The following is a 22,130-nucleotide window of genomic DNA, read 5'->3' on the forward strand; positions in this document are numbered from 1 at the left end:
TTATTACCTATAAATTCAAATTCAAAATCCCAAAATGAATGAAGTCCAAGTGACTTGGATCATTTGTGTGAGATAGGTGAGTAAACTTCCATGCATCAATATGTAAACTTTTTTCTGCCAGAATAGGATTTTAGGGGGAAAAAAGGTGAAATAATAATGCCAAAACTGATTTTGCTGGTGCCAAAACTCTAATGCACAAGAAAAATTATAACACCACACCCATTTAGAACATCCCCAATAGGGATGTAAAACCAGGTGCTATAGTTATAATACAACTCATATGTAAAAAAAATTGCTCCAATGGGAATGTAAAATAGCAATTTCGGAGATGGAAAATAGCACAAATGGAAAGGAAGATGTACATTTACATCTCCTTTTGGCTGCAGCTATAAATTGACAGATCATCACCAATTGATTCTACCAGAATTTTGGACAGTTGGAGGTTATCTGGTTTCGTCGGAAAGTCGTCGGAAATTGCAAGAATCGCCGGAATCTGCAAGAACACGCCGGAAGCTCACCATCTCCGACCTCGATTCTTGACGACATCACCCAACTGATTCTCAAGATTTCCAGCAGATTTCCCTTCGGTTCCATCCAAGATTTCCAGATTTCCCTTCGATTCCAGCCCCTTCCAAGATTTTCAGATCTCCAGAGTTACCTCCGGTTTGTAAAGGGGGGGACTGGTTCAGAGAGAGAGAGAGGGAGAGAGGGGCTGGTTCTGTTTGTAGAACCAGAGAGAGAGACAGAGGTAAAATTGAGAGAGAGAAAGAGTAAAGTTGGGATTTTGGGTTAGCAACGGGTCTTTATCCGACCGTTGGCCAACGGCCCTTTTGATCAACAGATCAAATTAATCAGCAACGGCTTTTACATCTCACCATTGAAGAAGGATGAGTTCTATTTTACGTTCAACTAACTTTTAACCACTTTTTACATCAAAATAACTATCCATTCCCTTCTAATACATTCCCATTGGGGATGCCTTGCACACTCATTCACACATCTACACTCACAAAAAGGGTGAAACTCGCACACACTACATAATGGGTCCCACACACATTGAGTGTGTAATGTGTGCGGGCTCCACCTTTGTTGTAAGTGTGGATGTGTGATTGAGTACGGTGGTAGAATGATTGAGGGCACAAAAGACTTGTATCATGCGTAGTGTACAAAATTTTTATGCACTGAAGTTTTGATATCAACAAAAAGCAGTTTGACATTGTTACTTAAAAAAAAAAAAAAAAAACCCACTGTACTACCATTCCGGGACAAGGGGCACATACGTCACTGTCACGAAATAAGCCCCATCATATTTGTCCTTCCACAGCTCAACCCCCCCCCCCCCCCTCTCTCTCTCTCTCTCTCTCTCTCTCTCTGAAGAATTTCCTTCCCCCTCACTCACTCACTCCCCCCCCTCCTCTCTCTCTCTCTCTCTATAAGAATTTCCTTCCACTTCACTTCCTCTCTCTCAAACAATGGGTTCTCGAATCCCGTCACACCAGCTCAGCAGTGGTCTCTACGTCTCGGGTCGACCCGACCACCTCCCCAAGTCCCCCCAACCCACAATGTCCTCTCGCGCCGTCCCCTACACCGGCGGCGACATCAAGACCTCCGGCGAGCTCGGCAAGATGTTCGACCTCACCACCACCCCCACCACCCTCGACCCCACCCTAACCCCTCGTTCACGTCTCTCCTCCTCTTCCCAGCACAACAGCGGATCCGTCCGATCCGGCCCAAACTCCGGCCCAATCCTCCACCCCACCGGACTCATCACCTCCGGCCCGCTCACCTCCTCGGCGGGCCGTCGCTCCGGCCAATTAGACCCCAGTGTTTCGATTCCAAGGGCCGCGTACGGCTCGGCCGTGACGAAGCTGGGCGACGACGCGAAGCTAGGGTTTAACGTGTCGAAGCCGGTAATGTGGGTGGTGGTTGTGGCGGCGGCGATGGGGTTGCTGGTCGGAGTGTTCTTATTGTTGGCGGTGAAGAAGGCGGTCGTGCTAGTGTCGGTTGCCGGAGTTCTGGCGCCGGTGGTAGTTGTGTTGGTTTGGAATTTTTTTTGGAGGAGGAGAGGGTTGTTAGGGTTTTTCAGGGAGTACCCGGATGCTGAGCTTAGAGGTGCTGTTGATGGGCAGTACGTCAAGGTCACAGGGGTAATTTCCGTATTTTATTGTATGCCTTTTTTACATATTATTTGTAGTGACGTGTGGATTGATTAGATATTATTATATATTTTGCATCTAGAAATTTTCGTTTTTTAGTAAATTGAATTTGGACATGACGACTACTTGCTGATGTTGATTTGCAATTTTATAACCTTCTATTAATAGTAGGTTCTATTTTAGGTCTATTGGTTTGAGCTACTTGGTGCTGTGACTCGTGGTTTATTTGTGGTATTATTATTATTATTCCGTGACCATGTAGAATTATAGTAACTCCTAATCCCTGCATGTTTGACCCATTGGTTGTGCGTCTAGCAGTGTGTGTGGTGGGGGCAGTGCCGGCTCAGGGGTAAGCCCCACAAACTCCCAGGCTTCGGCAATTGCAACCAATTTTTTATTTTATTTTATGGTGAACAAGTTTGAGGACCACATTTTGGATACTATGTGAGGGGTAACCGCAGTATTGGTGAATGTGCTCCTCTACATGAAAAATGGGGCATGTTCTGCTAATACAATGGTGACACATCACATTGTATCCAAAATGTGGTACTCAGACATGGTCACAAAAGCATTAGTGGGAAGTTCATTGGAACACAACCAACGTGGCTGTGATATTTATGGTTATTAGTCATTCCAAGAACTTAGACATTTGAAAACTATATTGCTGAGAGAGAAACAATGAAATCGATTGACATCCTTGATTTTACAGGATCTTATTAGGAATATGGTTGTTTGCAAATGGTATGGGCTGCTTAATCTTAATGATTTAGCGTGTTTGATAACCCTCCTTAGGGGGGATTGGGATTGTGAAGTTGAGGGTCCCCTAATACCTTGTTTGGTTTGGCATTTGTTGAGGGTTGACCCATGGGATTGTTAATCCCCCAAAACAAACATGTTATTTACAATCCTACAATCTAATCCTGTGTAAAACAAACATAAATAAACGATTCTTATTCTCATTAATAATCCCACCTCATTACGAATCCCCCCAAAACAATAATTGTTGTCAAACACGCCCACGGAAATGTGCCTTTAGAGTACTTGATATTCATTCTTCCATTTTCTAGAGGAGTTGATGAACTCAACACGCGCATCATTTTTGTAGAGAACGATGTTGTTTGTGCAAGTAAATCACTCATTCTCTGGATTTCTTTGAGAATTTGGAATCGTTGCAGCCAATCTTCTTTGGCTTTATACAGTTCTGGCCCCGATATTTGGGTTGCCCAAGCCGGATCCCAAGTTTGGTTGCCCACTTACTATTATATTATAAAAAATGAAAAGACATACACATCAAAACAAAATCAAGATTGCACTGTGCTTTTACCTTGAATTAATAAGAAAGATCAAAATGTAACCCCGGTTATAGTGCTTTATGTTTAGCACGATCCAATTTTATAAAACTTCTCTTTGCATTTTGTGAAACAAATTCTTCAATTAAATCATTGTACTTTAATTTACCCAATCAATTGAGATCTCATAGCCAAAACACTCATGATCTCTTGTGACATGGTAGTCTGAATGTAAATTTTTATGAACTTCAACTTAGAAAAACTCCTCCCTGCCAGAGCAACTGTAATCGGTATAGTCTGCAAAATTCGATTAGCAACCCATACCATTTGGAAACCACCATCTTCCCAATAAGATCTTATGAAATCAAGGATGTCAATCGATTTTTTTACTTCTCTTGGCAATAAATTTTGAATGTCTAAGTTATTGGAATAATTCATCCCCACAAAACACCATGTTGGTTGTGTTTCAAGAAACTTCGTTCGTTAAATCTAAAACTAATTTTTTTTTTTGTTGGGTGCCCCATGGTGGGGGTTGTCCAAGCCCGCAGGCTTGCAGGGCTTACCCTCGGCCAACTCTGGCCCTATATGGAGTATTTTGCCGGATGAAAACAAGGTTGCACACAAGTATATTAAAACATGCAATTGACCACCATGAGAAGATAATAACAAGACAAAGGAGCTGCCTAGAATAAAAAGGATTCCTTCCGAGCATAATTATTATGCAAACAAATTGTTTCCAACTTTTAGGAGAAGACATCAACTACCCCAAGATCAAAACGAACGAGGCAAATAGTTTTTTTTGCCAAGACACAGAGAAAACATCAACCCACTTCTCCCTCTTTATATATTGTATTGGACTCAATACATATTGTGATGGACTCATAAGCCCTCCTTGCCCTCCTCTCCTTTCAACCTAAGCTCCCATTTCTTCAACCTGCGCTCCCATTCCTCCAACCTCAATTTCAATTTTTCCAATTTCTTTTCCCATGCCTCCAAATACTTTTGCCGCACCTCCAAACCCTCTTGTTTGACAAAATTTAAGATGTGGCAAGAGGATTTGGAGGCGTGGCAAAAGAATTAGGAGGCGCGGGAAAAGGAATCGGAGGAATTGAAATTGAGTCTTTTACAATATATTCTGAGTCATTTACAATATGTAAAGAGGGAGAAGTGAGTTGATGTTTTGTCTATGTGCCTTGGCAAGAAAACTATTTTGTCTCATTTATTTTTATCTTGGTAGTAGATGTCTTTTCCTAAAAGTTAGAAACAAGTTGCTTGCACTGTAAATATACTCGGCCAATTGGAGCCCAACAGTTTGAGTTCAAGGGCCGTGTATGGTTCGGCTACGACGATGTGAAGGCAGGGTTTAACGTGTCGAAACTGGTAATGTGGGTGGTTGTTGTGGCGATGGGGTTGTTGGTCGGAGCGTTTTTAATGGTGGCGGTGAAGAAGGTGGTTGTGCTAGTGGTGGCGGCCGGAGTTCTGGTGCTTGTGGTGGTTTGGAATTTTGTTTGGAGGAAAGGGTTGTTAGGGTTTTTCAAGAAGTATCCGGATGCTGAGCTCTGAGGTGCTGTTGATGGGCAATACATCAAGGTCACGGGGGTAATTTCTGATTTTATTATATGCGTTTTGTACAACTATGTCATATTATTTGCAGTGACGTTTGGGTTGGTTAGTTATTATATTTTGCATCTAAAGCTCTTCGTTTTATTGAATTTAGTCATGACGACTATATGCTGATGTTGATTTGCATTTTTATTACCTTCTATTGATAGTAGGCTCTATTTTTAGGTCTATTTGTTCTTCTAAGCATAGAGCTATCGTGGTTTATTTGTCTTAGTATTATACTATTACTATTATTCAGTGGTCTAAAAGGCGCTCGGCACTAGTCGGGTGGTGACCCATGAGAGAGAGACGACAACGGGCGACGAGATCGACGTGATCGGTTTCTCCATGTCGTTGTCTTGGCTTGCAACTGGGTTAGGGCAAAAGACTTATGACTAGAAATTGTATATACTTTGTTAAAATTACACCAGAGGCCCTTTTATTATATTACCGCAACACTAAGGCCCTTAGCTACCTAGCTCCGCCAAATGCCACCTAATCTCCTTGGCCGCCTAATGCCGCCTGCCGCCTAATCTCCTTGGCTGCCTAATGAACTGCCTAGGGGTACTCGCGGCGGCAGGTCGCCGTCGAGGCGGCGTTTTAGAGCATTTTTATTGTTCCATGACCTTATTTGTCGAAACTTCTCATCTTTACGGCCGAAGTTGGATGCCAGTGGCCAGACTGAAATTTTTGTGGTGAACTACTTCTGTCTGCAATTTAGGAGACGTCTGTATGAGTAGTGTGATTATGCAAGCAAGTCATACGTGTAAATTCTCAGTGGCATTTGCCAGATTGGTTATGAGGCACCTAAATTTGCTTCTGTGGGGGTTTAAGTGTAGAACTCTACCACATGTCTAGCATCGTTCTTGCAAGTGAGGTTAGTGACTTGTCCTTTAAAGGTTTCTGGAAATTTGCTTTACCATTGGGGTTGATTCAAGCTGGTGTATTGCGCCCCAGACTGCCATTTCTCTTTGGACTTTTTAAAGTATATTCTTTTGCATTTGGATACTTAATGCCTTGTTTGGATCATGTTTTGGAAAAAAAAATTCCAACTCAAAAAACACTCACCCGTACTTCTAATCATTACTCTCATTTATCTCTTTGCTCATCACCCCTATCTCCAATCATTTATTCTGATTTCTCTCTCTCTCTCTCTCTCTCTCTCTCTCTCTCTCCACTCATTACTCTTATCTCCAATTATTACCCTAATTTCTCTTTTCACTCATTACCCCAAAAACCAAACCAAAATTTTTTCAAAAACTCATCCAAACACAACATAAATTCTGGAAGTGTGTTTCAATGAATTGCAATATTGGAGTTGCAGTTAATGACATGTCAAGTAATGTTGAGTGGAAGAATTGCAAGATTGCAACCTCCATTAATTTCAGAGTCCTATAATATGATCAATTCTGCACTTCCCAAATTAACAAGTACTTGAAATTTCATGATGTGATTTTATGAAGCCGTATGTTTTGGTCATACAGGCTGAAGCAAGTAGCCATCTATAGGTTGAAATTGAAGTTAATTTACTAGCATTGAAGCTATTTTACTGTGCAGTGATTACTAGCATTGTTGCATTTTAGCTGCAATGTGCCTTGGAAGATTGCTTACCAGTTTTCTTGATACTATGCTGTTCATATATTTCGAAAATAGGCATATTTGTAGTTTCCGAAACTCATCCGAATAAAGATGCTATTTAGCTTAAGCTTGTTGAGATTTTTGGGTTGTAAAATAGTTGTTCTTACTATTTTATCCGATTCCCATTATCCTATTCTATGCCCATCCCCTCCTCCGATTCCCTTTCCTTCTCTCTTCCTGAACTCTTTCTATCCGTTTTCTCCTCCTCCACCCTTTTATTTCCGATCTTGGCTCTTTTCTTTTATTCACAAAATGATGGGCATCTGTAACGAGATGGCGTGAGGCGGTGGAACTGGTGGTTTTGGCCGGGGTTATGGTTCTCGACATCCGCTTTCCTTCTGATTGTTTGTGTGTACCGAATTGACGGCTACTCGGCGGTCATTTTAGAGGGCTTTCGTTTGGCGATGAGGGCAGCATCGGTAAGGATCTCTGGTTTCTTCTTGTCTCTCTCTTTCTCACTCTCTTTTTTCCGACCCCCTAGTTGCTGGTTTGTGTGCATCCGATTGCTGGTTACCCTTTGTTTCCCCTGTTTCTTGTTCGTCAAGTTGTCTGTCTTGCTTTCCTCTTCGGTTTTCTGCTGGGTTCTCTGAGGTGTGCCTATCGGCTTGGGTGGGCTTGCGGTGGTGTTGATGGATGGTGTGGTCGTCCGCCATATCACTGTCGGGTGGTTTGGTTTTTGCTTAACGGCTGTGATGCTTCTGCGGTAGTGTGTGGGGGTGATGGATCTGTTTGTTTCCATGGGGTTTACTGGTGGTGGTGTGGTGGAGCGTGGTGGCAGGGATCTGTTGGTTGGTGGTTGCTGTCTGATGCGGTGGGCGGCGTCGGGTGGTGGTGAATGGATGTGCTCAGATTAGTGATTTAGGTTTAGGGTTTTCTTTGCTTTGGGCTTAATTGTTTTGATCTGGGTTTTTTGGCCCATTTGGGGTTTTATTCTTCTATTTGTTTTATCTGGGCTTCTAGGCCCTCGGATGTAGTGGGTTTTGTCCCTATGAGGTTGGGCTTGTCCCATTTGGCTGTATTTGTCCAACTTTTTGTTGGATTCCCCTCCCCTATCCCCTTAATAAAATGTTACTTTTGCCTATCAAAAAAAAAAAGTTCTTAACTGTGAGCAGAAAGAGTTCATCATTCACCCTCAGAAGAGTATAAATCGATGACAGTCAGAAAGGAACATTAGGAAGACATTATAGATCCCTTATAGCTCTGGCTTATGGGTTCTGGCAATCCATTGGCTGGTTATTTTACTGTCTGTGATGGTCAAAGTGTCCAAAGAGTGAACGCAGAATGAGTAGTGTGGCTAAAAGGTTGTTTCACCAGCCCTAAATTGAATATGATGTATTGATTAATATGCATGAGTGGATTCATAAGGTTATTTAATGGTCTGGCTTGTGAGAATTCACACTAGATGGTGAGGAGGTTTAATGGGTGGTCTGGAGGCATCGTTTTGCTTTCATGCCGTTGCCTTGTTTTGAATTTGGCTTGTATATGGTCCTGGAGATTTTTGATGTTCTACTCTGCAATCCATCCTTTGAGCTGATAATAGAGCTAGTGGATGCCAATTAATTGGTTAAAATTGGAAGAAATACTTGTTCTGTGTTACTGAGTAGTGCCAATGGATTTCTGTGGTAGGATTCTGAGGGATGTCTTAATAGGATGTTCCATTTTCATAGCAATGCCATTGTTATTACATTTATGAAATTGAGTTGGATGTACTAAATTCTTTTTGTTGATAGAATCTAAAGATTCTAAATGATTCTCGTGTTACTTAAAAAGTTTGAACTCTCTGGTAAATCATTGAACTCCTTGAGGAGTATTTGTTTTATATGTGGTAGAAGAAAGCTATGAATAGTTTCTCATGGCAAAGCACTCTCCTGCTAGTTTGATATCACCTTTCGAACACATTCTTGTAATCCTCTCACTCAATATGCGAATTTTAAATACGTCTGTTTCTGACCTGAATTTTTTTGGGTAATCGGAAGTTTAAAAAAAGAGAACAAAAAAACATCTGTTCACTTCTGCGGTGATCTGATCAGTTGATAAAACTATGTATAATTCCTGCTCCCATTCTTTTGGTTGTGCTGTGATTAGCTTTTATGTTTGTCTTTTGATGGATTAAAGGAGGGGGGAAAATTGTATTCTACACGAAATTGTGAGCACTTGCTATAGTGTTTTCCTAATGATAAACTAACTCAGGTACTGCGGAATCTGTGTCATAGGCATTCCGTGACATGAACATGATGCATCATGTTTTGAAAACATCTATAGAAAAAGTTGAAATGAAAGAGAAGTAGAGGAAAACCTACCATCATCGTAGGCTAGAATTTCTTGTCTTCCTTGCCTAAATATGTTGTCCAGCTGCCCTTGTGCACAACTAAATAAGTTCCACCTATATCTTTCTATGCAGGTTGTCACTTGTGGCAGTATTCCTCTAGAATCATCTTTCCAGAGGGTACCGAGATGTGTATATATTGCCACAGAATTGTACGAATATAGAGGATTGGGTGGGAAATCAGCAAATCCTAAGCACCGATTCTTCTCGTGGGGATGCAGACATGCAGAGGTTGATTTCTCTCCCTATTTGTGGAATCTTAATTAGATTCAAAAGGACCAGAAGTGCGGGAGAAAATCTTCCCTAATTAATGAAAGAGTTGAAATTTTGGTTCGATTTACGTTGAAGTAAATGTTCTCCTGAACTTTGGTATTTTTGCTTAAAAAAACTTAGGTATTACGATTTATGAAATAAAGGAATATTACTTGTGCTAAAATTCTCTCCATTTGCAGTTTGTAATTCCTTGAATCAATTATCCCTTGGATATTGCCGATCTCTATTGTTGCAGCTTGAGCCCCTTGGGAAATCCTACTCCATTTGATAAGCAGGCGCCCTGAGGGTGTTGCTTTGATGCACTAAACAAGCTCTCATTGCTTGTGAGCAGCTTGCTTGAGCATTTCCACTATATACTACTCCATAGTCCATACCATTCCACTATAAACAACTTCGGGGCATGCAGGCTATGAGTAGCACTCCTTTTTAGTTATTTATTTTTTTTCAGTTGGATTATTGAAAAGGGTTACTTGAACAAAATCAATAAGTTTTCCCGGGTTTATTGCGTGGGTTGCAAAAAAGCAGGCTATGTGTTTTAAGGGACAAACACAACATTGAGTAGCAGTCTTCTTTTAAGTTTGTATACACCGTCATACTGATACATGCCAGTAATCATATTTCTGTCTGAGCTTTACCTTTTGTCATGTGATTAGACTTCTTGCCTCTTGTGGACAGAAATACGTAGCCGATTTTTACATTTCCGACTTCCAGTCTGGGTTGAGGGCTCTTGTAAAAGCAGGCTATGGAGCTAAGGTTGCTGCATTTGTCAAACCAACTACAATAGTTAATACAACAAAGGAAAACCGAGAGCCATCTCCTAGCTTTCTACGCTGGCTTGCTGACCACAGTCTCTCTAGCGATGATCGAAGAATGCGTCTCCAAGAAGGGTAAGTCGGTTTCTGGTTTGAGTTTCTGATGCAGCAAATAGAATGAAGCTAATAACAAGAAATAACCAGTTAACCACAAGCAACTTGAAAGAGGAGAAACTCTCTCAGATTTTTTTTTTCCAATCAAATGGAAACTGAGAGCCAAGAGCCTTTATGACTTTACAGCCGTAGTAGTTCTGAAGAAGCTAGGAATTTTTGCTCAGCAAGCTATAATACTAAAGAAAATACCAAAATTGGGAAGATTTTGAGCTAGAGCTTGGAGTTGAAAACTGAAAGAGAGAGAAATTCTCTAAAAGCCCTAGGTCAAACAGAATCTTCTCTACTTTAACTAAACATAAGATTCCTAAAACGACGAGTTTTTCACTTTTGAAGGCTGGAATGATGAAATTTCAGCAAAATCCACCTTGGTTAACAACATAGTTGTGAGTTTTGCTTATCTAACTGTTTACATGTGGACATAGGTCTTGCGATACAAAGCCTACTAGTCTGATGCTCCTGCATTTAGTTTCTTTATTAAGACATAATCTTGTATTTTGCTTGTCTCTTGGTCCTGGATACTGATTGATCTCTGTGTATTTCATCCCTTCTCTTCTGATTGAGCTGATGACTGATTTCAACTGATTGCTCCTTAAATCATTAGGTATATTAAAGAAGGGAGCACGGTGAGTGTTATGGGGATTGTCAGACGCCACGATAATGTTCTCATGATTGTTCCTTCTCCCGAGCCTGTCTCAGCAGGCTGTCGGTGGGCCCAGTGCCTCCTCCCAACATATATCGAAGGCCTCATTTTGACGTGTGATGAAAGTGAAGCCACCGATGTGATTCCCGTGTAGATATGACATGTATATTGTACTTCGTTTCAAATCTCTTTTGCTACTGGCCATGAGTAAATATTAGAAGGTTTAATATGGCAAAAACATCGCTCAATGCCTTTAAGCAACTGTATGTAAAACGGCATTGAAGATGCAGACTTGAAATCTTAAGATCAAATAGTGAGGATAGTTTCCTCATGGATTTATCTGCTTTGTAGTTCCAACGGAGATCAAGAGGGGCTTACAAAGGATGAGTTCCCCCGCTTAGAGAAGCTAGGAAATGTTGTATTGTGATTATACCACCGAATTTGTTTTAGCTGCTATTTGCGTAAATAAGATGACAATATAGTTCTTAGTCTTCTATATTATCCATGCATTCATTTGTACTTTGATAATGTCAGTTGTTTTTTATCAAATAAAAAAAAAAGACTGAACTGTTGTGAGGATGGTTTTAGCAGTTGATTTTATCAGATTGGGAGGTGTTGAGAATGAACTTTCATTTTATTCTGATTTCTCTGGCTTTTCACCGAAGCTCAAGAATAATAATCAAAAAGGCTGTTTCCCTACTTTATTGGTGCTGGGTTTTAAAAGACAATGCAAATACCACCCGACATAGCATGATAATAGCATCCATGGAGGTATGCTTTCACCATATTAAAATCGTACCAAATGACACGTCTTTTTATGCACTGAACCGGAATTTTTTTAACATTAACAAAAGTATTTTTGACATTATCATTTGCCATTAGTAGAACTGAATAGAAGCTGAGGTCTATGTCAAAAATACTTGATTCATCACCATTCTTCTTAACCCCTCGGGGATAAGCGTTCGGTTGCAAAGATTTTACAACGTTCTATATAAAACAGAATCAATTTTCGTCAGGACCAAAGCTGTGTGAATTGATCGCTTCCTCTTTAATACAGGCAGCAACACATCTACAAAAATGGGGTGATAACAAACATTTAGATGGCAGATCGAGAAAAGAAAATGAAACAACACACAAAAGGCTTCAATTACAATTGGGAAGTGTTGGAGGCTTATTTTGTTTGACCGGAAAAAAATTGAACGGATATATAATTCCATCGGATTGATAGTGTGAGATCAATAATACAATTAGGAAAATACTAAAAACAGACCACTGGACTGTCATTAAAGTTGAAAATGGGTATTCAAATATGTGAAGTGTAGAGAAAATGACGGGCCGATCCTACTTTTGAAGATTGTAACTCAACAAGTCCCATGCGCATAACGGCAATGTTCCACTAAGTCCTCCAAAAAAAACTCCCCACGCGCTTCTGTAATTCCCTGCGGAATTTAATGCGCGGTCCCACCTCCCTCTTTCTCTCTCTCTCCAATCACTTTCTTTCCATCTTTTTCCGTCCACCTCTCTCTTCCTTTTTCTTTTTTGCCAGCTAATAATATGTTTGAATTTGCTCTCCCTCTCTCTCTTCCTTACTTTTTCCTCTTGCACGTTTCTAATTTTGGCTTTACATGTTTGATCTTTAAATATATAAAACAAGCTCCATATTAAATGCAAAATTATATATCAAAAAAAGTTTTTTTTTTTGTAGGCTTTTATTTTTTTTATTTTTTCAATAATCTATAATTTTTTAATTTAGAAAAATTAATATTGTTAGTTGTGAATTTATACTGTATTTTGAATCCCCAAAACCATAAGATCTTAATTTTAACTGTTAATTAACAGTAATATTAATCTTTAATTGTCTTTTAATTGTTAATTAACAGTATTTTAATCCCTAAAATCTTAAAATCCTAATTTTAACTGTTCATTAGTAGTAGTAATGCGAATGGGTAATTGCCTTTTAATTGTTAATTAACAATATTCTTAATCCCAAAACCATAAAATCCTAATTTTAATTGTTAATTAGTAGTAATGTTAATTTTTAATTGTTAATTAGCAATACTTTCAATACCCAAACTCTAAATCTCAATTTTAACTATGGCAAAAGCTAAAATCAGCCTATAGGGCTGACTATAAAGGGTAAGCAGTGGAACTCACGCGCTGTAAAAAGAGAGTCTCCATTCCGTCGTCCAATGCTTGTCAGGCTTTGGACGCAATGCTTTATGCAGTGAAGCTAAATTACAAAACTAGCCTTATTCATGTGTTTCCCCTTATTTTGAGTCTTTTGACCAATTCTAGTCATTCAGGTCTAAGATTTCAACTTGTATTGCTAAGTTTTCGAGAGTTTTTTATTTTTTTTTACCTTTTTTATTTTATAAATATATGTCAACTCTTTAGAATTAGTTAGTCATCTCGGTAGGAGGAGTTTAAAAAGTAAAATATTATGAAAAAAATAAAAGATCACGAAAGACAATTTTTTTAAGCAATTTTCTATTTTGTTTTTAAGTGTTCTCTTATCTTAATTTTTTTCTTGGTTCAATTTTTATACTTTCTTAATTCCTTTCATTGACACAAATGATTGCTCCTTAAAATTTTGACAAAAAATAAAAAAGATCACTTCAATTTTGACAAAAAGGTTTAAAAAAATCAATTTTTTTATTTCTTAAGTCGTCATTTGTTTATTTTTTCTGTTTTTATTCATTTTTTCGCTTTTTTTTAGGTTTGTATCAATTTCTGATGTGATTATTCACTATTCTCGACAAAAGAATTAAAAAAGTAAAAAAAGTTATGAGATTAACAGTAAATTTTCCTATTCATTGACTCCTCCATATTTCTCTTGTATTTATGTTGGTGTTTATCATTTTTCTTTAGTAGAGTCTTCTGCTAATTTCATAGCCTCTTGAATATCCATTCCCTCTATTTCTCATTTCTCTCAGTAAAATATTTCATCCGTCCACATTTTTTAGTCTGAGTTAGCACTTTTGGTGTCCCAAAATATTGTCTCACTTCCAAACCAAAAAGACTATCGTTAATGAAAATTTTATTTTACCCATCTACTTTTAAATGGATCGTAAAATTTTATAAAGCAATGACTAAAAGGTTGAATGTGAAAATGTAGTGATTAGACATGTAATAATTAAGCAATGTTACGTACATTTTTATCAATCACTTATCGACTACTCTTTTCTCACATATGTATTAGCCTAATATATTAAGAAAAATTTTAAAATCAGCCCAATGAGCTGACGATAGTAGGTGTGTGAATGTGTATTAAAAGATATAAAAAATGCACAGAAATACGTATTTTTTTTGTTTTTTAGTGTGTTTATCGTCAGCCCAGTGAGCTGATAATAGCAAAACCGATATATTAAAGTATGAGGTGGACTCCACACATATATGAGAGAGAAACAATCAATGGGATTGTACCTGGACTTATTGGAATTTTTTCCTCCTCCCAGCCTTCAATTAGAGCATCTCCAATCCATCCAAAATAGAGGATGGATGTAACACATTAAGGGGAGATTTTGTAATTTATTCCATTTTTTCTTCACTTTTTGTACTTTTTGGGAGAATCTTTGAGGGACCCATCGTCCTTTTTAGAGTTTTGGAGGAATTTTGTACTCCAAATTTACTTTTGATCCTCCATTTTTAGAGGACCAAATTTACTTTTAGAGGACCAAACTCTAAAAAGGACGGCGGGTCCCTCAAAAATTCTTCCAAAAATTACAAAAAGTGAAGAAAAAAGAGAATAAATTATAAAATCTCCCCTCAATGTGTCACATCCATCCTCTATTTTGGAGAAATAGAAGTGGATTGGAGATGCTCTTAGAGAGAGAGATCTAGGGGGATAGGGGCACGAATTTGGTCAAACCCGTTACTAACTACCAAGAGAATAGGGGTGAAACTGCCATTTGAAAAAAGATGTACAAGGAATTGACAGTGACTTCTCTCAAATGAAAAGCATAATAATAAACACAGAGCGGGATTTGACGTTTCAGTGACCGCCCACTTCAACTTTTATTCTGACACTGCAGAATGGACTGTCATTATGCCATGAAACTCAAGACAATCGTCCGCCCAAGAGGCGGACTATAGAAGGACCGTTTAACTATTATTTAGTTGTGTTTTTAAATTTATAATGCAAAAAATAAAAAAGAGAAGAGTCTGCATTAAAAAATTATAAAGTGATGATGAAAGCAACAAGTGAAAATGTTGGGAGAGAGGCGGAATAGAGAGAGAGAGAGAGGAGAAGGTAATAATGTACCTGATGTTGAGAGCAACAAATTATAGGAGAATGATACCCCCACCGCTATTTCCCCACCGAACCGCCCACCGCACGCACGCTGGGCCTACTCCGGCCACCGGACGGCCGATCCGATCCGTTCAAAAATTCTAAAAAAAAAACCGAGTGGGTTTGCGCGAGAATCAATGGCATCCGACATGTGTAAGTGCTCGAACCAATCTTCCATCTTTTAACGGCTCGGATCTCTGATTTTTGGAAGTTCGGATCGAGTACCTACACACATCAGATGCCATTGATTCTCACGTAAGCCCACTTTTTTTTTTTTTATAGAATTTTTGGACGGATCGGATCGGCCTTCCGGTGGCCAGAGTGGGCCCGACATGCGTGCAGTGGGGGAATCGCGGTGGGGGTATCATTCTCCCAAATTATACCCAAAGACAGAAGTTGTGCACTGGCCCACGCCAGTGATTTGTGGAGAAGTCAGAGGAGAGAGTCAGAGAGAGAGAGAGAGAGGAGAGTACGGGTGGACTATAGAGGGAGGAGGGCGCGTGGGTGGACTTTGTCAGACATGAACTTACGAAATAAATGCGCGCGGGACTCATAAGGATGTACTCCTTCCCCGTAGGACCGGCCCAGAAATCCTCCGAAACGTGTATAAAAATGTGTGAAAATGTATTAAAAAATATAAAAAATGTATTGAAGTGTTGTCTTTCGGAGTAATATTTTAGTTATCGTAGCCACAACAATTCCCAACCCAACATGAAATATATGGTTCTCTCGAGTCTATATTCCAATCTCATGCTTTAATTGGGCGTCTGGAGACTGGACTAACAAACGAGACCTAGCTAAGTACATTGGGGTTATGCTTAGCCATAAAAGTCATAATAATAAACAGGAAAGCCGTTGCAAGTACAAACCATTATGAGGTGAAATTAAATATCTTTGTATGCGCACCTTTGATCGAGTAGGTTTAATCTGGTTTTTCACGGAGTTGCTAGGTTTTGGGGTAGCCGCTGTGAACTTGGTAGCTGCATTCTGTTTCTCCTCCTTCACTTTGTTGAAAATGACGGTATAACCTTCGTTTGGGTCCATTTCATCCCATGCCCCAAATTTGGGCACTGATGCTGATCTATTAATATTAGACTGGAATCCAAACAAATCCTAACAAATTAGGCATAACAATCACCTTTGCAAGATAAGGTATTAATGAGAGCCAACTCTTGTATTTGCCTCTTAGGAAAAAAAGTATCGTCACGTGTAATTAAAATCTATTGGTTGTCTCGGTATGGATCCAAAGCTTATTACTTAACAGTATCATCTAACACAAGAGCTGAAAGATGGTAACGATTTTTCTAAATTGTGAAGAATACGAAATGGAAAACCAAATAGACCGCCTTCATATCCATGTTACCGATGGTTAGAATGCTGGATGAAAGATCAGCATTTGGGTAGATGCAATTCAAAATAGAGAGAACAAAGAAACCAGAACATTTGATCAATCTGTTTTGCTTCTGTTTATGTTAGTGTCAGTTTGATTAGCGAGAAACAGATGATTGAACCAGAAACGGTAGAAAGTGAAGTGAAAGAAAGGAAATCTTGTTCTTTGCATGCATTTGATGAGAATGAAGATTTTGAAAGAAAGTTTTCTGTAAAATTCTGTTCTATACTTCGAATGACAAGAAAGTTAAACATTTCATCTCTTCCCTTGACTCTCCACCAATTTCCTTCTGATCAAACGGACCCTTTATAATGTTGTGTGAATGCAATACCCAATAAACTCCCACTGCATGAATTCGGGAAGAAAACAATAGCAAATTTGACTTACCGTATCCTTATCATCAGATGCATTATTAGCACTTCGAAGCGTACCGGATCCTGGTGAAGATGTAGCAAAGTTGTTAATCTCAGTCAGACTATTATTTCTGTCACTTCTCGATCGCCGGGGGTTTCGCTGCTGAAGTGAGTTGTCGGGACTGCTTTTATCGTTTCCTGATGCTGAAACCATGCTCCTGAGACTCGAACTGTCCTTCCCAAGTCCCTCAGTAGGGCGTTTCTCCACTACCTCTAATATATCAGAGTCGACATGGACTCCGCTTCCGGGTCTCACTCTTCCAAACATGAAGGCCTCTGGATTCTCTTGCTGACCATTCGGATTCATCCCCACCACGGTGGCCCTATCCTTGCGTGCAGTCTCAAAGTCACCTGAAAAATGCATATTATCTGCATCCCAACTGCCAAACTTTGGAACATGGGATCGTCGTTGCTGAAAAATTCATATGAGAATGTTTTAGTTTCAAAATCTGTGGAGAGTCAAGTGGTTTCATTTGGTGGAAACAGATATCGTCAAACGTCCAAGTTGGCTCTCTATCGGAACTATGAAAGTCGTATTCTCTTGCAAACGCATGTCTGATAATCGATCTCAGAGTAAATCCTCACGCAGGTGCATTTTAGTGAAGGGTGCAATTAGGATCAAGACTGAGGTCACAAAACTTGCAAAAAACTAGTTCACATAACAAGGGAAATGTAAGCTTGCTGGAATGAGGTTTTAAGGAAGGAATGGAGGAATGATGATCCACTCATGCGATGATTCCTTGTGGGGTCTCACATGTGCGGAGAAATGGGAGTCATGGCCTCATGGGATCTACCACGGTCTCATTTGAAAATCCGAGCCCTTCATTTTGTCTCAATGTGTATGTCATTCATGCAAAATATTAAGTCGATGAGATGTCGATAAAGGTTTGATCGAGTTGTATTTGTCTGCAAAGAAATGAACGGTCACACAGTTTGGATATTCATTTCTCTTGGTAACAAATATAGTACTTCGCTCATATGAAAAATTCCAAGAGAATGAATGTTCCATTCTAGTTTCAATCCAGTGATCCAAACACTTCCTAAGGCCTCTCAGGTGGGCTTGGGTTTAGTTCTCTTATTTTTTGCTAATTGGATTTAGTTAGCTCTAGGAGACTATCCCCAGGTATCTTTATGGGCAGGGGCACCATCATCCCAATAACCCACAATAATATTGTACAGATTGTTACGAATTTTGCGAAATCCTAGCAAAGTACTCCGTATCTCAGAAACACAAAATTAAAAAGTGAAACAACACCAGGCAATCATGCAAGAACACTGAATTTTACATGGTTCATCCAGAGTACATAGAACTGCTGCAAGCCTGCAATATATATATATATATATATCGGGACAGTTTCGGGGACACTTAAAAAAACCCTTAAAAAAACACTTCATAGTTTCCGATCGAATTTTGATGATCCGAGCCGCTTAATGTGATCAGAACGTGATTTTAAGGGTGCCCGCGAGAAATCAGCAAAAAAAAAAACCGGGAAGGGCTTCATCCGAACAGTTTTTTATTGAACTTTATTGAACGGTCCAATAAAAAACTGCTTAAATCAAGCCCTTCCCGGTTAGTTTTTTTGCCAGTTTCTTGCGGGCACCCTTAAAAATCATGTTTTGATCACAATGAGCGGCTCGGATCATCAAAATTCGATCGGAAACTATGAAGTGTTTTTTTAAAGCCTTTTTTAAGTGTCCCCGGATTTTACATAAGATGGCAAATTCGTTTGAACTAGTACAACGATCTAAGTACCCTTCTACAAAATTTTACATGATGTAGAAAGTTACCCAAGTACCCTTCTACAAAATTTGCCATCTTATGGCAGAGTCTGATCCGCACACACATGGCTGACTAGTCAACACTACATAAAGGGGTTACAACTCAAAATTTAATCCATTAACCTTAGGCTGTGGACTTGAACTTGAAAACAGTCACTTCGCGACAAGTATGTCAAAGCATAGATATGCAACAATTAACCCCTCCCGAAAACCTGTTAGTATTAGCAAGGGGTCCATCTACATGGTCATAAGAAAGTGTCACTCACGTTATCTTACGACTATGTACGACTATGTAAAATATACAGAGCAACTAAATGGCTTCAATCAGAAACTCATAAAAACAGTAATAATCAGCTAAGGCCATGTTTGATAAGTGTGTTAGGTCTTGGGATAAGATTGCTAATTCTAAGGGTCTCCTAACTCTTTGTTTGATTGCCAAAAAATGAAGGGGATTAACAAGAGGATGGGATTGGTAATCCCCCTATTTTGTAGGATTACTAATACCATGGGATGCTAGGTATTAGGAATCCTTTCCCAAGCTCCCTCTTGCAAAATGACCACCTTGCTCATGGTATTTTAACTTAATACCAATAATACCCTCCATTACATATGGTTGTAGTGCACCAAAACTGTGTCGTTTTGGGGTGCAAGGGTAGTAAAAAAAAAGCCTGCAAGGCCCTTGGTGAAAAGCAAAGGAAAAAATTAATTGTTCTAATTTTTAATTCGTTTGAACTAGTGCGACGATCTTATTTTTCTAATCATTTTATTCTAAAGGGTCATAATTAATTTTTGACTCTGGGGCTCTCGATAGTTAGTCCTAAGAGATATTTGGTTCTATAACTTTCTTAAGGCTAACTAACGAGAGCCCTAGAGTCAAAAATTAATTATGATCCTTTACGATAAAATGATCAGAAAAATAAAATCTTCGTATTGGTTCAATTGGATTGAAAATTAGAGTCCTTAATTTTTTGCTCAACTTTCCACCAAATCTGTAAATTGATTGGATGAAAAAAAAATCAAATTGTCCCAAAATTGCAAAACGTGAGTGGGTCTTCCATGCGAAAATTTTTTGGGTGTCGGGTGAGTACCACATCACCCGGTTGACGTGGTGCCGAGCACCCACATCTAGGCAGTCCAAAAGAGTGTTGGACTATCCAGATTAAAACACACTCCCTCCTCTCACCCCACTACTCTCTCTCCAAATCTGAGCCATCCAAAACGAAAATGGATGGCCTGAATACACTAAGCGGGCACCACGCGGTACCCGCTCGGCACTTAAAAATTTCTCCTTCCATGCATAGACCAGTTTTCATCCATGGGTATAATTGGAAAATGCAATTTATTATCCTATGCCTTGGTATTCCAATCAAACAAGGGATTTGTGATTGGTAATTACAATCCCATGATTTAATCTTTACACAATCAAATTAACACCTACTTGGGATTACACTCAGGATTACTAATCTCATCTTCTTACCAATCTCATCTCCTTACCAATCTCATCTAATCCAACACACTTTATCAAACATGGCCTAAATGTTGAAAAGATAAACTTGAATTTCTAACTATCTACACAGTTAATTTCTAGACGAGTCTTTTTATGTGCTAGGATCATTCATGTACTCCTAGGATCATGTGTCTAAGAATGTTCATTAGTTCCAAAAAACAAAACCCCTGAGCAGAAATAGGAGTACTAGAAAGAATACTTACAGACATATGGCTCAATGGGGTGGCTGGCTTTTGTTTCTGATTTATGGGATAGAATCCTTGAATTCCCGAGAGAGAGAGAGAGAGAGAGAGAGAGAGAGAGAGAGAGAGAGAGAGAGAGAGAGAGAGAGAGAGAGAGAGAGAGAATGAAGAAGGTGAGATCCTAGTCTGGGTTCGGACCAGTTTGAGAAAACAGGATTGTACAGCCAATAATTCGATGGTTACAATGTTTTGAACATCAAAAAAGAAGAAGAAGAAAAAAAAAAATGGAGGATTGGACCTGGTAAAAGGATGCATTTGTTACAATATTGTCAATTAGATTTATCATTTTTCCATTTGGTTGCTATCGACATATGCTTCTTCCTCGTCATTGAGGACTGTGGAAAGGCCGGTCATGCAGTTTCGGAAGCCGGACTTTTTCAACCGATCGAGACCTTTATATAGTTTAGCAAAATAGCAATCACACTATATATGTATTGTATGGATTGACTTAGCGTCCATAGAAGTTGATAGCAAGTAAAAAATTTTGAATTTAAATTTGGTACCTTACGAGAGAGCAAATTTTTAAGTATAGGTCCTGACTATCTAGCCAAACATTATACACAAATCATGCCAGATTACACAATCGCATTGAATGAGGTCGATCGGTTGTAGATTTTAGGGGATTCATGGTAGGTGGGATTAGGGTTTGGATCGGTACATGCAATTATATATATGGTTTGAATGTCCAAATTGCCCTTGGCTCCACCCATTTACACAAATTCATCCTGTCAGGAAATGGGACCGTTTTTAGCCCAACATCCCATTTCTTTCTCAACACATACAGTAGCATCCAACAACAAAAAAAAAAACACATTAATTTTGCGTTGAAATTTTTACATATGACCAGCTATAAATATATTCATTAAGCTTATATCAGGCTTATCTATCATATATACACGTAATCATATAATATATTAACTTAATCTTTCTTGTGACATTTGATCAAAGTTTGGAGTAGTTCAGATACATTGGACCCACCCCAATTATAGAAAATAAAAACTAATAATATCACTAATTTTGTGCCTAAAAAGCTTTGCCAAGAAAACTTTGGTATCGTTAAAATCAAAGTAAGTTGGGTAGGGCTAAACTTGTTCCATGCAAAAGGAAAAAGAGACCATAACAACAATTGTGTTTCATGAATATTTTTGGGAAATGATTTTGCCACTCCCTTTTTTGTTAACGCCACTCTCCTGTAAGTGTATTTTTGCACCAAAAATACACTTGCAGGGGAGTGGCAAAATCAGCAGCTATATTTTTTTGAACAGAAATTAATATATACTGTTCAATAAACACAAGTGAAATTATTTAAGCTCAAATTTGTGGGTTATCAATAAAGACGTACAATTTAGTCATCTGTTCAATAATAATCTATTCTATAAGTTATTTCACCAAAAAGTTTGAATGTATATTTAAGCTTATAAAACATACACAAAACAAGTTTGCTTCTTATATAAGTTTTTTAAGCAAATAATCTAAAAATCTATAATTAAGAAATCTAACTCGTAAGGAATAATAAACGTACGGGGCTATGTGTTTGAGAACAATTATACTAAAATCCGCAGCTATAACAAACAAGTTTTTCAACTTTATTAAAATTCGGAATCAGTATAATCTGAAGTTTATACTAAAATCCGCGACTACAACAAACAGATTTCTCAACT

At 38.8% G+C, this 22,130-nt stretch overlaps 2 protein-coding genes across 2 annotated transcripts; one reads left to right on the forward strand and one right to left on the reverse strand.

Moving 5' to 3' along the window:
- The first annotated feature begins 1,472 nt into the window (after positions 1-1,472).
- LOC131315220 (uncharacterized membrane protein At1g16860) lies at positions 1,473-11,346 on the forward strand. Its single transcript, XM_058344353.1, has 4 exons — positions 1,473-2,147; positions 9,087-9,242; positions 9,960-10,171; positions 10,812-11,346. Exons 1-4 carry the CDS (start codon positions 1,473-1,475, stop codon positions 11,002-11,004), a joined length of 1,236 nt encoding a protein of 411 aa, XP_058200336.1. The 3' UTR covers positions 11,005-11,346.
- Positions 11,347-11,646: 300 nt separating this feature from the next.
- Positions 11,647-20,638, reverse strand: LOC131315221 (RPM1-interacting protein 4-like). Its single transcript, XM_058344354.1, has 4 exons — positions 20,431-20,638; positions 16,916-17,353; positions 16,045-16,233; positions 11,647-11,919 (listed from the first exon to the last, which is right to left on the reverse strand). The coding sequence occupies exons 1-4, from the start codon at positions 20,434-20,436 to the stop codon at positions 11,899-11,901; spliced, it is 654 nt and encodes a 217-aa protein (XP_058200337.1). The 5' UTR covers positions 20,437-20,638; the 3' UTR covers positions 11,647-11,898.
- Positions 20,639-22,130: the final 1,492 nt, after the last annotated feature.

Source organism: Rhododendron vialii, chromosome 13a (assembly GCF_030253575.1).
Source record: "Rhododendron vialii isolate Sample 1 chromosome 13a, ASM3025357v1".
Classification (NCBI taxonomy): Eukaryota; Viridiplantae; Streptophyta; class Magnoliopsida; order Ericales; family Ericaceae; genus Rhododendron; species Rhododendron vialii.

Bases quoted from the DNA above. Each gene is read 5' to 3' on its own strand.
- LOC131315220 (XM_058344353.1), top strand. From the start codon at position 1,473: ATGGGTTCTCGAATCCCGTCACACCAGCTCAGCAGTGGTCTCTACGTC. The intron at 2,148-9,086 runs GTAATTTCCGTA...CTTTCTATGCAG, and splicing joins AGTACGTCAAGGTCACAGGG to GTTGTCACTTGTGGCAGTAT. The intron at 9,243-9,959 runs GTTGATTTCTCT...TCTTGTGGACAG, and splicing joins GGGGATGCAGACATGCAGAG to AAATACGTAGCCGATTTTTA.
- LOC131315221 (XM_058344354.1), bottom strand. The intron at 16,234-16,915 runs GTAAGTCAAATT...TTTGGATTCCAG, and splicing joins CATCTGATGATAAGGATACG to TCTAATATTAATAGATCAGC. The intron at 11,920-16,044 runs GTGCGCATACAA...CCATTTTTGTAG, and splicing joins TTAAACCTACTCGATCAAAG to ATGTGTTGCTGCCTGTATTA.